General features: G+C 44.3%; 1 protein-coding gene across 3 annotated transcripts in view; it reads left to right on the forward strand.

Moving 5' to 3' along the window:
- The first annotated feature begins 7,595 nt into the window (after window positions 1–7,595).
- snx19b (sorting nexin 19b) overlaps window positions 7,596–15,749 on the forward strand; it is a 163,341-nt gene continuing 155,187 nt past the window's right edge. For 2 of the 3 annotated variants that reach the window (XR_015751983.1, XM_043676707.2), the window contains exon 1: window positions 7,596–9,356. Coding sequence is in view for 2 of the 3 variants with exons in the window: in XM_043676707.2 (XP_043532642.2) it covers window positions 7,707–9,356 (1,650 nt within the window). In the remaining variant the exon portion in view is untranslated. The remainder of the gene's footprint in view (window positions 9,357–15,749) is intronic. The other variant, XM_043676706.2, reaches the window with a different exon arrangement.

Raw genomic sequence — 15,749 nt, forward strand, 5'->3', positions numbered from 1 at the left:
ATGTGCAAACTCTATGCAGACAGTGCCAAGGCTAGAATCAAACCCAAGGTGAGGCAGCAGTGCTAACCACCGAGCCACTATGCTACACATATCTTGGGCCTAATTAGTGATTAGTGGTAAAGAATACACCACTGTAAAGGATTCAAAAAGCATGGCACTGTTCTGAGATTATAAGAAATTTTATTGCATGATAGAAATAAGTTATGCACATTTGGACAGAGATAATTACCAGGCATTACCTGGTAAAGATACATCAGCTCCCTCCAAAAGTGGAGGTATGACTGCTTGAGGCCATTGTGCCAAGAGTGTGTGACACCAGTAGGAAGGTGGAGTCAATTTAACATGAACATTAACCCCTTCAAAACTATGACCTTATGCAACCCATGTTGCCTGCACTTAAAACATATTACAACCAATGAAATATTTTTTGTGATGTCTGGTCGTCTTGCAAAGCACAATATAAATGGGAGTCATTCTTTGAGTCAGGAGCACTGAATGTTCAGAGAGCACAGCCTACTGTATATTTGGAAGACTTTGGACCTTTATTATACATTCTCTAAATAATAAGGCCAAAGTAAAGCATTCCAACTACCCTATCTAATCACAAGATTTTTGGCATTGCAATCTGGGTTTATGAAAAACTGACATTTTTATTGAAAGTTTTTGTGTTTAAGATGTGGACTGCCAGTAGATTGATTTAAAAAAAAATAACAATTTGTGGTCTGAAAATGCACATTTCAGTTGTCTTAGAAAGTTCCTCTATCCTGCTATTTACAGATTATTTGACCAAAGTCTCAATTGTACGTTCCACACTCATTCTACCTGTACCTGCCCTGAGCTTTACTGCCAATCACTGGTGAATTACAATAAGTTTAGTTCTGTCCACAAGGAAGTGCACTGTTGCTATGCAAACTCATTTATGACAGAAGACCCATAATCCATCAGCCTAAATTGTGCAGTAACCTGCATTGTCGAAGTGATGGAACCAACAAGCGGGAAAAACATATTTGACCTCATCCTTACCAATCTGCCACACTCATAAGTACCTGTCCATGACAGTATCATTAACAGTGCTTTTAGAGATGAAATCCTGCCTTCATATTGAGAATAACCTCCACCGTGTTGTGTGGCACTATCACTGTGCTACATGGGACAGACTTTGAACAAATCGAGCAACTTAGGACTAGGAATCCACGACGCACTGTGAGCTATCAACAGCAGCAGAATTGTACTCCAACACAATCTGCAGACTCCTGGTCCAGCATATTCCCCCATACAAACATTACCATCAAACCATGAGATAAACCCTGGTTCAATGGTGAGTGCAGGATGGCATGCAAGCAGCATCAGGCATACCTGAAGATGAGGTGTCAAATTGATGAAGCCACTAAACAGGACTACTTGCAAGATAAGCAGCAAGTGATAGACAGAGCTAAGCAATCTCTCAACCAACAGATCAGATCTAAGCTCTGCAGCCTTGCCACATCTACTCATCAATGGCAGTAGACAGTTAAACAATTCACTGGATGAGGACGCTTCACAAATAACCCCATGCTCAAAGATGGAAGAGCACAGCTCATCAGTGCAAAAGATAAGGCTGAAGCATTTGCATCAATCTTCAACTAGAATTAAGATTAGAGTGGTGCTGGAAAAGCTGACCTGCTGTGTTTTTCCAGCACCACTCTAATCTTGACTTTAATCTCCAGCATCTGCAGTAGCCCCCTCCACCTTCAGCTAGAATTGCCAAGTGGATGATCCAGCTCAGCTTCTTCCAGTGGTTCCCAGTATTACAGATACCAGTCTTCAGCCAATTCAATTCTCTCCATGTGATATCAAGAAAAGATTTGAGACACTGGATACTGCAAAGGACATGGGCCCTAACAACATTCTAAACATAATACTGAAGACTTGTGCTCCAGAACTTGCCACTCCCCTTGCCAAGTTCTTCCAGTATAGTTACGACATTGGCATCTACCTAACAATGTGGAAAATTGCCCAGGTATGTCCTGTATATAAAAAGCAGGACAAATCCAACCCAGCCAATTACCATCCCAACAGTCTACTCTTGAATATCAGTAAAGTGATGAAAGTTGACATCAATAGTGCTATCAATCAACATCTGCTCAGCAATAACCTCAGTGATGCCCAGTTCAGATTCCGCCACAGCCGCTCAGCTTCTGAATTCCAGAGGTGAGATGAGAGTGACAGTCCTTGACGTCAAGGCTGCATTCCCATCGCTTTACTAATGACCAAAACTAGATTGGTGGGACAGTAATTGGCTGGATTGGATTTGTCCTGCTTTTTCTGTACAGGACATATCTGGGCAATCTTCCACATTGTTGAGCAGATGGCGGTGTTGCTGTGGAATAATGTGGCTGGGGACATGACAAGAACTGGAGCACAAATCTTCAGCATTATTGCCAGGACGTTTGCAGTGTCCAGTGCTTGCAACTGTTTCTGGATGCCCTGTCCAGAACATTTAGATCCATTTAAAGTGCTAGCGCAGTGATTGTGCCATGCAAAGCGATGGAGGGTACTCTCAATGTAAAGGTGGGATATGAGGAATAGTTTCTTAATGTGACAAATAGTTAATGTCTGTTCATCAATGTCCAGTTTGGATTCCACTCAGGTCCTGACCTCAGTACACTCTTAATTCAAACCTGTTCAGAAGAGCTGCAGAATGATCCCTATTGCAATTCAGTCCAGGATTGTTTCTGTTACTGCTTCAGTTGACTTTAAAGTTGCAATACCTTTTTGGTCTTTCAGTTAGTCCAACTTCCATTTCAGTTTCCAGTACCAAAAATGAAAAGTCTCTTAAACATACTTCTACCCTTAATCAGAAAGAAGCATGGTTTTAAATTAATTTCATTACCAGAAAACCTATGGAATACAATACACAAAAAAATGTACTCACCCTTTTTTTAATCCTCCTGCCAGATTCCAACAACTTCTTGTTGTTCATGTCCCAAATCCTTAAACAATGACACTTCGAATCATGATTTGGAGATGCTGGTGTTGGACTGGGGTGTACAAAGTTAAAAATCACACAACACCAGGTTATAGTCCAACAGGTTTAATTGGAAGCACACTAGCTTTGGGAGCGATGCTCCTTCATCAGGTGATAGTGGAGGGCTCGATCGTAACAAAATTTATAGCAAAAATTTACAGAGTGATGTAACTGAAATTATACATTGAAAAATTGATTGTCTGTTAAGCCTTTCATCAGTTAGAATACAGTGATAGTTTCACTTCTTTCATGTGTAAATCACAAAACCTTTTTTTTAACAGTTGCATTCTCGGGTTAGCTATTAACAATGGTGATAGCTAGACAATATGTTGAAGGTGTTGGCCCCCTGTGTTCTCTGTCTATGCCATGATGTTTATATTGATTCTAATCTAAAAAGTGAGATAAGAGTTCTACATGAATGCATGCAGTTTTTGAGCAAAGTACAACGTAATTCTGCAAGTACAAATTCACTCCACAAAATATATGTGTGCATGTGGGTCTTTGTCTGTCTGTGTGTGTGTGTCTGTCTGGGCTGGAGGCTGTGAGTGTGAGAAAGTGTGTGTGTGTAGTGAGTGCAGAGTGTCTTAAGTCTGTGAGGGGGTGCATGTGTGAGTGTGTGAGTCCTCTATAAGGATGTGTGTGGGTGTCTGTGTGCGCGTTTGTGTGTACCTGTGTCCGTGTGTATGTGAGAGTGTGTGTGTGTAGTGCAATGGTGATCACCTTTTGTGGTGCTGGAAGAGCACAGCAGTTCAGGCAGCATCCAAGGAGCAGCGAAATCGACGTTTCGGGCAAAAGCCCTTCATTAGGAATAAAGGAATAATGGTGATCACCTGTAATGTGACATGAACCCAAGGTCCCGGTTGAGGCCCTCCCTATGGGTACCGAACTTAGCTATCAGCCTCTGCTCGGCCACTTTTCTCTGCTGCCTGTCCTGAAATCCACCTTGAAGGATGGTCACCCGAAGGTCCGAGGCTGAATGTCCTGGACCACTGAAGTGTTCCCCAACTGGGAGGGAACCCTCCTGTCTGTTGATTGTTGTGCGGTGCCCATTCATCCGTTGTCGTAGCCTTTGCTCGGTTTCCCCAATGTACCATGCCTCCGGGCATCCTTGCCTGCAACGTATAAGATAGACAACGTTGGTTGAGTCACATGAGTACCCTGCCATGTACAAGGTGGGAGGTCTTCCCACGCGTAATAGTGGTATCTATGTCCACAATCTGACACGTCTTGCACCGTCCACCGTGACAGGGTTGTATGGAGTTGTCCTGAGAGCCGGGCAGTTTGCTACGAACAATGATCTGTTTGAGGTTTGGAGGTTGTTTAAAGCAAGTAGTGGAGGTGTGGGGTTGGTGAGGTGCCATCCTCATTGATAATGTGTTGCAGATCACGAAGAACATGGCGTACTTTTTCAGCTGATGGGAGGTACTGAACAACGAAGGGTACCCTGTCAGTTGCAGCACATACACACAGACACCCACACACATCCTTATAGACACGCACACTCCCACACTCACACATGCACCCCCTCACAGACTTAAGACACTCTGCACTCACTACACACACACACACACACACACACACACTCTTTCTCACACTCACAACCCCCACCCCAGACAGATACACGCAGACAGACAAAGACCCACATGCACACATATACTTTGTGGGGTGAATTTGTACTTGCAGAGTTACATTGTACTTTGCTCAAAAACTGCATGCATTCATGTAGAACTCTGAGCTCAAAAACTACATGAATTTATGTAAAACTCTGTTATCTCACTTTTTAGATTAGAATCAATCTAAACATCAGGTCATAGACAGAGAACACAGGGGGCTAACACCTTCAACATATTGTCTAGCTATCACCATTGTTAACAGCTAACCCGAGAATGCAACTTTAAAAAAAAAAGGGTTTTGTGATTTACGCATGAAAGAAGTGAAACTATCGCTGTATTCTAACAGATGAAAGGCTTAACAGACAATCAATTCTTCAATGTATAATTTCAGTTACATCACACTGCAAATTTTTGCTATAAATTCTGTGTTACGATCGAGCCCTCCACAATCTCCTGATGAAGGAGCGTCGCTCCCAAAGCTAGTGTGCTTCCAATTAAACCTGTTGGACTATAACCTGGTGTTGTGTGATTTTTAACTTTGTACACCCCAGTCTAACACCGGCATCTCCAAATCATGACTTCGAATCATGTATTTGATAATGTGTCATCTACTGCATTATCTTTTCCAGTCATGCAATCTATTTTTATACTCAATGTTAGATTAAGCCCCAACAGAATGATCTTGCATTTGAGGTAATGTTTTTACGTAGAGGGTCGTGCATGTGTGGAATGTGCTGCCAGAAGAAGTGGCAGAAGCAAGTGCAATTACACCATTTAAAAAGTATCCAGTTGGGTATGTGAATAGGAAGGGTTTAGAGGAATATGGGCCAAATGCTGGCAAATGGGATTAGATTGGGATGTCTGGTTGGCATGAAAGAGTTGAACCAAAGGCTCTGCTTCCATGCTGTATGACCCTATATCTGAATGCAGTATCAAGTAGACATAGCAAAACTAGAATCAATGGTTACCGGGGGGCAAACTGTCTGGTGGTTAGAATCATACCTGGCACACAGGAAGAAGGTTATGGTTGTTGGAGGTCAGTTATCTTAGCTCTTGAGGAGTTCCTCAGGGTAGTATATAGCCCAACCATCTTCAGCTGTTTCATCAAGGACCTTCCCTCCATCAGAAGGTCAGAAGTGAGGATATTCACTGATAATTGCACAATGTTCATTTGCAACTAATCAGATTCTGAAGCAGTTCATGTTCAAATGTAACAGGATCTGGACAATATCTAGGCTTGGGTTGACAAGTGGCAAGTAACATTTGTGCCAAAAGCCAGACTATGACCATTGCCAATAAGAAATAATCTACCCACTGCCCTTTGAATTGAATGGTGTTACCATCACTGAATTCCCCACTATTAATATCCTAAGGGTTACCATTGACCAGAAACTTAACTGGACCCACCAGAGAAACACAGCAGTCACAAGAGCAGATCAAAAGCTAGGAATACTGTGGCAAGTAATTCACCATCAAAATGCCTGTCAGTCATCTACAAGGTACAAGGCAGGAGTGTGATGGAATGCTCCCCACATATCTGGATGGAAGAAACACCAATAATGCTCAAGAAGCTTGATCCCACCCAAGACAAAGCAGCCTGCTTGATTGGAATCACATTCACAATAATCCAATCCCTCCACAACCAACACTCATTAGTATGTAATGTCTACAAGATGCAGTGCAGAACTTCATCAAAGACCCTCAGACAGTACCATCCAAACCCACAAACACTTCCATCTAGAAGGACAAAGGCAGCAGATACAATCTGTTCTGCTATAACATGTGTTTCTTCAACGCAAATTGGCTTTAATGTAATTGAAGAATTTAGACTGTTTTTGCATAATGTGAACTTTCCATACCTGTGTTGGCTATAACATGTTTCCAGCCCCATTAGTTTAAATGGTGCAGTTATTGTGCAATTTTAGATTAGATTAGATTACATTACATTACAGTGCAGAAACAGGCCCTTCGGCCCAACAAGTCCACACCGATCCGCCGAAGCGCAACCCATCCATACCCCTACATTTACCCCTTACCTAACACTACGGGCAATTTAGCATGGCTAATTCACCTAACCTACACATTTTTGGACTGTTGGAGGAAACCCACGCAGACACGGGGAGAATGTGCAAACTCCACACAGTCAGTCGCCTGAGGCGGGAATTGAACCCGGGTCTCTGGCGCTTGAGGCAGCAGTGCTAACTACTGTGCCACTGTGCCGCCCATAATTTTCTTATAACGTGACATCGCATGAGAACAGAACTATTGCTTTCTATCAGAACAAATTGTATATGGAAACACCATCACCTTCAAATTCTCCTCAAGCCACTCGCCATCCTAACTTGGAAATGTATTGTCATTCCTTCGCTGTCATTGAGTCAAAATCCTGGAATTCTTTCCCTAACGGCATTGTGGGTCAACCTAGAGGACTGCAGCGGTTCAAGAAGTAGTTCACCATCACCTTCTCAAGGAGTACCAAATGTTGGTCAGCCAGTGAAACCCACATCCTACAAATGAATATTTATAAAAAATGTTGAATGAGAATCTGCCACCAATTCTCCTGATGATGCTGGAGCTGAAGTCCTCCCCTGCTGCAGGTGGCGCTGGAGGCTCGCTCCTCCCGTGCAGCAGGTGGCGCTGGAGGTGTGGCCCTCCCATGCGCCAGGTGGCGCAGGAGTTGCGGTCCTCCGTACTGCTGATGGCGCTGAAGGTGGTGCGGGCCTCCGTGCGGCAGGTGGCGCTGGAAGTGCGGTCCTTCCGTGCTGCAGGTGGCGTTGGAGGCGTGCTCCTCCTGTGCTGCAGGTGGCGCTGGAGGCGCGGTCCTTCCGTGCTGCAGGTGACAGTGGAGGTGCGGTCCTCCCGTGCTGCAGGTGACACTGGAGGCGCGGTCCTCCCGTGCTGCAGGTGGCGCTGGAGGCGCGGTCCTCCCGTGCTGCAGGTGGCGCTGCTCCCAGGGTTTTCGCGGTTGTAGCATCGCAGTTGGTGACAGGAATCCTCTTCCCCGGGTGTTGGGATATAAACACAGACTCGGCGGCCGGCCTGCTGCTGTCTGAAATTATCAACGGTCGCCAGTTGTAGCTGACGGGATGCAGCCGGGGAATGTGAAGGATTCGGGCCGGCTGCTGAACGAGCTGTTGCTGCAGAGGAAGTGGCTGGGCCTCGGGCTCCTGGTGCTGGCCTGTCTCTTCCTCCAGCTGCTGCTCAACATCTGGTTGCTATGTGTTTCCGTCCTACTGGTGTTGCTAGGCGGCTGGCTGGGCTCACAACTAATGCTCAGCCCCACCAATCTGGTCCACTTGGAAAGGTTTATCAGGTTGGAGCCCACCCTACCCCAAGCAGACACTGAATTGCTTCTGGCCAAGGAGATCGAAGGCACCATCACCAAGATAGTCAGGGATTTTGTCACTTCTTGGTACAGGACCGTCAGCAAGGAGCCAGAGTTTGAGAATGAGGTGCAGAGAGCCATGCATGCCATGGCTTTGGAGCTGAAGAGAAGGATGGAGCATGTTGACAGGAAAGGGCTGGCTCAAAGGATCCTTGTTTTGTGCAGCTGTCACCTGGAGATTTATATGAAGGCCAAGAAGACATCACGTGAGAAGATTGGCCGCCACCGAGCAGAAGATAATCAGTCACTGTGGAAAATATATTGCAAAGTCAATGACGCTCATATTGCGCTTCAGAGTCCTGCTACAGAAGTGAATTATGCAAGGGGCATTGTTGATCTACTTCTGCACGTGTTGGTGCCCTATCCCAATCTAGAAACCAGGACAGGGAGGTTTGTGGTGAGAGAGCTAATCATGTGCAATGTGCTTCTACCCCTTATAAACAAAATGGCAGACCCAGATTGGATAAATGGTATTATCATAGACATTTTTACCAAATCCAGCAGTAAGACAGTGGAGGTAATGGAGAAGTCTTTGCAGCTAATCATGCCCACTTCCTTGCCCTTGAAACCCCAAAAAGAGGTAATTGCTGAATCAATGCCAACTCCGAAAACTGAAGATCTTCATTGCTATGATGCTGATAGCTTGGAAATCAATACGGAGGAGACAAACCTATCAATAAATGGAAATGCAAGTAAAACAAATGAAAAGTTTGACAAATCAGTACAAAATACAACCAGTGGCTATGATCACCAAAGGCCAGACAAATTAAACCTCTTCTATTCATGTGAGGAATTTGAACCCGAAACACCACAATCTGATGTGAGAAAGGATTCTACAGAATCATTAACACTGTTGGCATCTGAAGAACTGGCTGTGGACAGGCTAACTCCAATGGAACTAGCTAATACTTTTGATGCGCTAGAAGATGCAAGTGGTGATGAGCTAAATGTAGGTGAATCCACAGTTTTGCCATCATTTGACCAAAATGCAGCTTCTGTAGGGTTGGAGCATGTTGATGACGTTGGAAAAGAAGAGACATTTGGTAAATTAGCGACATCCACAACTATTCTAGCTCATGAAACAATCCGAATTCTTTCCAGCCCGCACCCTTTTCAGGAAAAGGAGGCTGTTCTGTCAGATGGTTCATCCTGTAACTCCTTAGATGTTGTGTCCACAGAACCTGTGCATGCATCCTCACCTACTTCAGTGAATATATCTACTTACAGTTTTGAACCTATTTGCAGTCCAGACACACCAGTGGTGATTCACAATTTGAGGATCAGTGGAACCGTCACAGCAAAAGAACACAGAGGAGGAGGATTTCACCCTTACACACTGTACACTATCAAGGTAAGTCACTTTTTCCTTTATAATGTTCTTTGATCTTAGCACTAATGTTGCTGAAAGGCAAATTTTAATTTATCACTACAACTTGCCAGAAAGCAGGAAATTTTGATTTTAAGGTAAACCTGTAAACTGACCTTTCCATGTGGTATGAGAGGTGACAGGTGAATTGCAGGAGCCTGAGCGAGAAAGTGAGACCTTGAGTTGGAGTGTGTGAAATGGGAGACTGAAAGCTGGGAAGAGGAATGCAATATATTGAGAATTGAAGAGGAGGGAAGCACCTCTATAAAGTAGTGAGGAGAGCTTCAGTAGGCCAAGAGTGAGTGAGTATGGCTTTCAGGAAAATCTGTAAGAATATCCTTAGCAGTAACTCAAAACAAAGTAACACTGTATTTTAGTGACTAAATTCCAATAATAAATTGGATCAAATTCAAACCATTATCCTGAGTGCATTTCTGTACAAGGGTGCTTTGATACAAAAGCCTGTAGAAGAATTGCTGGTATAACAAATTTTGTGGACAGTTGTATCATCTCTGATGTAGATCAGGTTGAGATCAACAGAACAGTGCAAATCGGGCATTGCGTTTGGGTTTTTGAGATTAATGTCTAACTGAGCTTTCTCCATAATGAGGGCTACCTACTTTCACTTCTGTACCATCAATCACCTCCAACTGTGCCTGGAAAAAGACTGTCCTCCAAGTCATTTCTAACAAGCTCTTGAGCTGTTAGCTATCTCATCTTTTGCCTTCTATTCACCAGAATACTTCTGCGGGTATTGATCTGCTCAGTTATACCTTCCCCTCCAATTTCGATGCCTTTCTCATTCATACCCACTCTCGCCTTTCCAACTGGCATGGCCTTCCACACAACTGGTGTAGATATTCATGACCAGATCTGACACCAATATACGAGACACTATCAACTCTGTTTTCTGTTAAGGATACTCCTTATACCAGGGTCTTTCAGGAGCACAGAGATTACCCCAGCTTCTTTGCACTGTTTATCAACTGATTTCTTAAACTGCTATCCTTTCCACAGTCTCAGATACTTAGAGTGCAGAAAGAGACCATTTGGCCCATGGTGTCTGCACTGGTCAACAATGATCAGACTACACAAATTCCATTTTCCAGCTCTTCGCCCATACCCCTGGAGATTATGGCAACACAGATGAATATCTAAATCCTCTCTAAATGTTTCGAGAATTTCTGACTCTGCTATTAGGGAGTAGTTCCGACTCTCATGATCTGCTGAGTGACAATATTCCTCCTTCACTCCCCTCTTAGCCTTCTACCCTTAATTTAAAAGAGATTCCCTTGTTATTGACCCTTCCACAGATGGAAAAAGTGCCTTCCCAATCTCCTTAGTGTACTCTCATCAATCTTATTCACTTTGATTAAGTCCCCTGTCAACCTTCACATGGGAGGTGGGAAAGTGTGAGGTTATGCACTCACTTTGGTAGGAATAGTAGAGGCTTTGTGTATTTTCTAAATGTGGAAAGAAATCTGAAGCACAAAGGGATTTGGGAACCCTAGTTTAGAATTCTCTTAAGGTTAGCATGCAGGTTCAGATTGCAGTTAAGAAGGCAAATGTAATATTAACATTTGTTTCAAGGGGACTAGAATACAAGAGTAAAGATATACTGTTGAGGCTGTACAAGGCACTGGTTAGGTGGCATTTGGAATATTGTGAGCAGCTTTGGACTGTGTATCTAAACGAGGATGTGCCAGCATTGGAGGGGCTCCAGAGAAGGTTTACAAGAATGATCCCAAAGATGAGAGGGTTGTCAATGGAGTTTCGAAGGATGAGAGGTTGATGGTTTTGATTGAAGCTTGCAAGATCCTGAGAGGCCTGGGTAGAGTGGATAAGGAGGCTATGTTTCCACTAGTAGGAGAGACTGGGACCTGAGTGCACAGCTGCAGAGTGAAGGGATGACCCTTTAGAACTGAGATGGGGAGGAAGTTCTTCAGCCAGAGGATAGTGAATCTGTGGAACTCATTGCTGCCGAAGGCTTTGGAGGCCAAATCATTGAATGTATTTAAGACAAGAGTAGGTAAGTTCTTGATTAGTAAGAAACTGAAGGTTTACAGGGAGAAGGCAGAATGGGATTGAGAAACATATCAGCCATGGTTGAATGGTGGAGCAGACTTGATGGGCCGAATGGCTTAATTTTACTTCTATGACTTATGGTCTTAGAGACACAGTGGGCTGAAGAGTTTGTTTCAATGCTGTTTGACTCTATGACATACTTTTCCATCTTGAGTTCCATTTGCCACTGTTCTGAATTATAGGCACTATCTCCATTATGTGCACCTATTGATAAGCCTCCCACCTACCCTGGCTCATTTCCAGATATTAGGCCCAGAACTGTCCCTTCCTCTGTTGGTCCTTTAACATACTAGCTAAAGAAGTTCTCCTGGAAACAGTTTAAGAATCTGCTCCCTCAATATCTTGCACACTAGAACAATCCCAGATAATGTTTGGATTGTTGGAATTCCCGATTACAGCTTTCTTATTTTTACACTTCTCTGAAGTTTGATCCTCATTCTCTTCTGATTGTGTCGGCGGGGGGAGGTGCAAAAGTACATATGCAGCAGCCTGTTTGCCTTGTCTGTGTTTTTTATGGCCTCAGTATGGCCTCATTTGATCCTTCCACAATATTATCTCTCCTCACTGCTATAATTGATTCCTTGATCAATATTGCGGCAACCTGCCATCATTCCCCTCTCTATCTTGTCTGGTTGCCCCTACAATCAGGAATGTTGAGCTGACCTGCACATCTTTCAGTAGCAGTCGGGTTGTAGCAGTGATGTCAAAGTAGTTTGCACCTATGTTCGCTCATCTAACTTATACTTCAGGCTCCCTACATTTAACCTTGCTGAACTCACTACTATCTCATGTAGCCTGTGTTTCCTCTGCCTTCCACACTAACTCATGTTTTAACTCCTGTACCATCTCAGCTTCTGTACCCTCTGAACTACTTGTCAGGATCTCATCTCCCTGCCAGTCTAGCTTGAATTCACCCCAGTAGCATAAACACATGTCCCTGCAAGGAACCATTACTCTCACCATTTTGCAAGGCTGAGTAATGATTTGTAAGTGATTTGCATTTGAGGGATTTCCTCGCAACCTGCCTGGAACCCCTGTGAGCGTCCCCATTCCCTCTCTGCTGCACTTGCTTAAGCTACGGGGTGACTGTGTCCTGAGATATGCTGTCGTCAAACCTCAGCTTTGTGAATGCACCGTATTGTCCCCAGCTGACACTCAAGGTTTGGAGCTCCAGCTGGTGGTACCTCCTACACACACGGTCATCCAAACCACCAGGAGCATCTAGAAATTTCCACAGAATGTAGAATAGAGAGATCATGGGCCTGAGTTCCCCAGAATTTTCTTAACTAAATAGAATATGGACCCTTGTTTTTGTTTTACCCTTATTCCTACTTAAGTATAGGCAAGAAAAGTCTTTTTCTCCCTTGTTGGTAAGGGAGGATATTCAGTCCCTTGCGCGGGGGGACCTAGAGTCAGGGGATGTAGAGTCAGTGTGGATAGAGCTGCGAAATACTAAGGTTAAAAAGTCCTTTTGGAGTCATCTACAGGCCCCCAAACAGTAGTCTGGATGTCGGATGTAAGTTGAATCAGGAGCTGAAATTGGCCTGTCGCAAAGATGTTACTACAGTTGTTATGGGGGATTTTAACATGCAGGTAGACTGGGAGAATCAGGATGGTATTGGACCTCAAGAAAGAGATTTTGTGGAGTGCCTCAGAGATGGATTCTTAGAGCAGCTGGTGCTAGAGCCGACCAGGGAGAAGGCAATTCTGGATCTGGTATTGTGTAACGAACCAGAATTGGTCAGAGACCTCGAAGTGAAGGAGCCATTGGGAAGTAGTGACCATAATACATTAAGCTTCAATCTGCAATTTGAGAGAGAGAGGGTACAGTCGGAAGTAACAGTACTTCTGTTGAATAAAGAGAACTATGGAGCTATGAGGGAGGAGCTGGCCAAAGTTCAATGGTGCAATACCTTAGCAGGGATGACCGTGGAGGAACAATGGCGAATATTTCTGTGTATAATGCAGAAGTTGCAGAATCAGTTCATTCCTAAAAGGAAGAAAGATTCCAGGAGGAGGCATGGGCGGCCGTGGCTGATGAGGGAAGTTAAGAAACATATAAAGTTAAAAGAGAAAAAGTATAACATAGCAAAGATAAGTGGGAAAACTGAGGACTGGGAAGCTTTTATAGAGCAACAGAGGATTACTAAGAAGGAAATACGCAGAGGAAAAATGAGGTACGAAGGTAAACTGGCTAATAATATAAAGGAGGATAGTAAAAGCTTTTTTAGGTATGTGCAAGGCAAAAAAAACGTTAGGACTAAAATTGGGCCCTTGAAGACACAAACAGAGGAATATATTACCGGGAACAAAGAAATGACAGAGGAATAAAATGAGTACTTCAGATCTATGTTCACTGGGGAAGACACAAGCAATCTCCCTGAGGTAACAGTGGCTGAAGGACCAGAACTTAAGGGAATTTATATTTGCCAGGATTTGGTGTTGGAGAGACTGTTAGGTCTGAAGGTTGATAAGTCTCCGGGGCCTGATGGTCTGCATCCCAGGGTACTGAAGGAGGTGGCTCGGGAAATCGTGGATGCGTTGGTGATTATTTTCCAGAGTTCGATAGATTCGGGGTCGGTTCCTGAGGATTGGAGGGTGGCTAATGTTATACCACTTTTTAAGAAAGGTGGGAGAGAGAAAGCAGGAAATTATAGACCAGTTGGTCTGACCTCAGTGGCGGGAAAGATGCTGGAGTCTATTATAAAGGATGAAATTACGGCACATCTGGATAGTAGTAACAGGATAGGTCAGAGTCAGCATGGATTTATAAAGGGGAAATCATGCTTGACTAATCTTCTTGAATTTTTTGAGGATGTAACTCTGAAGATGGACGAGGGAGATCCAGTAGATGTAGTGTACCTGGACTTTCAGAAAGCTTTTGATAAAGTCCCACACAGGAGGTTAGTGAGTAAAATTAGGGCGCATGGTATTGGGGGCACAGTACTAGATTGGATTGAAAATTGGTTGGTTGATAGGAAACAAAGGGTAGTGATAAATGGCTCCATTTCGGAATGGCAGGCAGTGACCAGTGGGGTACCGCAGGGATCCGTGCTGGGACCGCAGCTTTTTACAATATATGTTAATGATATAGAAGATGGTATCAGCAATAACATTAGCAAATTAGCTGATGATACAAAGCTGGGTGGCCCAGGGTGAAATGTGATGAGGATGTTAGGAGATTACAGGGTGACCTGGACAAGTTAGGTGAGTGGGCAGATGCATGGCAGATGCAGTTTAATGTGGATAAATGTATGGTTATCCACTTTGGTGGCAAGAACAGGAAGGCAGATTACTACCTCAATGGAATCAATTTAGGTAAAGGGGCAGTACAGAGAGATCTGGGTGTTCTTGTACACCAGTCAATGAAGGCAAGCATGCAGGTACAGCAGGTAGTGAAGAATGCTAATAGCATGCTGGCCTTCATAACAAGAGGAATTGAGTATAGGAGCAAAGAGGTGCTTCTGCAGCTGTACAGGGCCCTGGTGAGACCACACCTGGAGTACTGTGTGCAGCTCTGGTCTCCAAATTTGAGGAAAGATATTCTGGCTATTGAGGTAGTGCAGCGTAGGTTCACGAGGTCAATTCCTGGAATGGTGGGATTACCTTACAATGAAAGACTGAAGCGACTGGGCTTGTATACCCTTGAGTTTAGAAGACTGAGAGGGGATCTGATTGAGACGTATAAGATTATGAAAGGATTGGATACTCTGGCAGCTGGAAACATGTTTCCGCTGATGGGTGAGTGCCGAACCAGAGGACACAGCTTAAAAATACGGGGTAGACCATTTATAACAGAGATGAGGAGAAACTTCTTCACCCAGAGAGTGGTGGGTGTGTGGAATGCTCTGCCCCAGAGGGCAGTGGGGGCCCAGTCTCTGGATTCATTTAAGAAAGAGTTGGATAGAGCTCTCAAAGATAGTGGAATTAAGGGTTATGGAGATAAGGCAGGAACAGGATACTGATTAGGAATGATCAGCCATGATCATATTGAATGGCGGTGCAGGCTCGAAGGGCTGAATGGCCTACTCCTGCACCTATTGTCTATTGTCTATTTCCGCATGGGTCTTTCCCTCGTCGAGGCGAATGTGAGGACTGCAGATGCTGGAGATTAGAGTTGAGAGTGTGGTGCTGGAAAAGCACAATAGGTCAGGCAGCATCCGAGGAGCAGGAAAATCGACGTCTCGGGCAAAAGCCCTTCATCAGGAATGAGGCTGGGAACCTCTGGGATGGAGACCCCCCCACCCCCATTTATCTCTCCACCCTCGAGGCTCCCAGCCTCATTCCTCGTGA

Source organism: Chiloscyllium plagiosum, unplaced genomic scaffold, assembly GCF_037043375.1.
Source record: "Chiloscyllium plagiosum isolate Xiang-an unplaced genomic scaffold, Cpla_swu_hap1 HiC_scaffold_29, whole genome shotgun sequence".
NCBI classification, from domain to species: Eukaryota; Metazoa; Chordata; class Chondrichthyes; order Orectolobiformes; family Hemiscylliidae; genus Chiloscyllium; species Chiloscyllium plagiosum.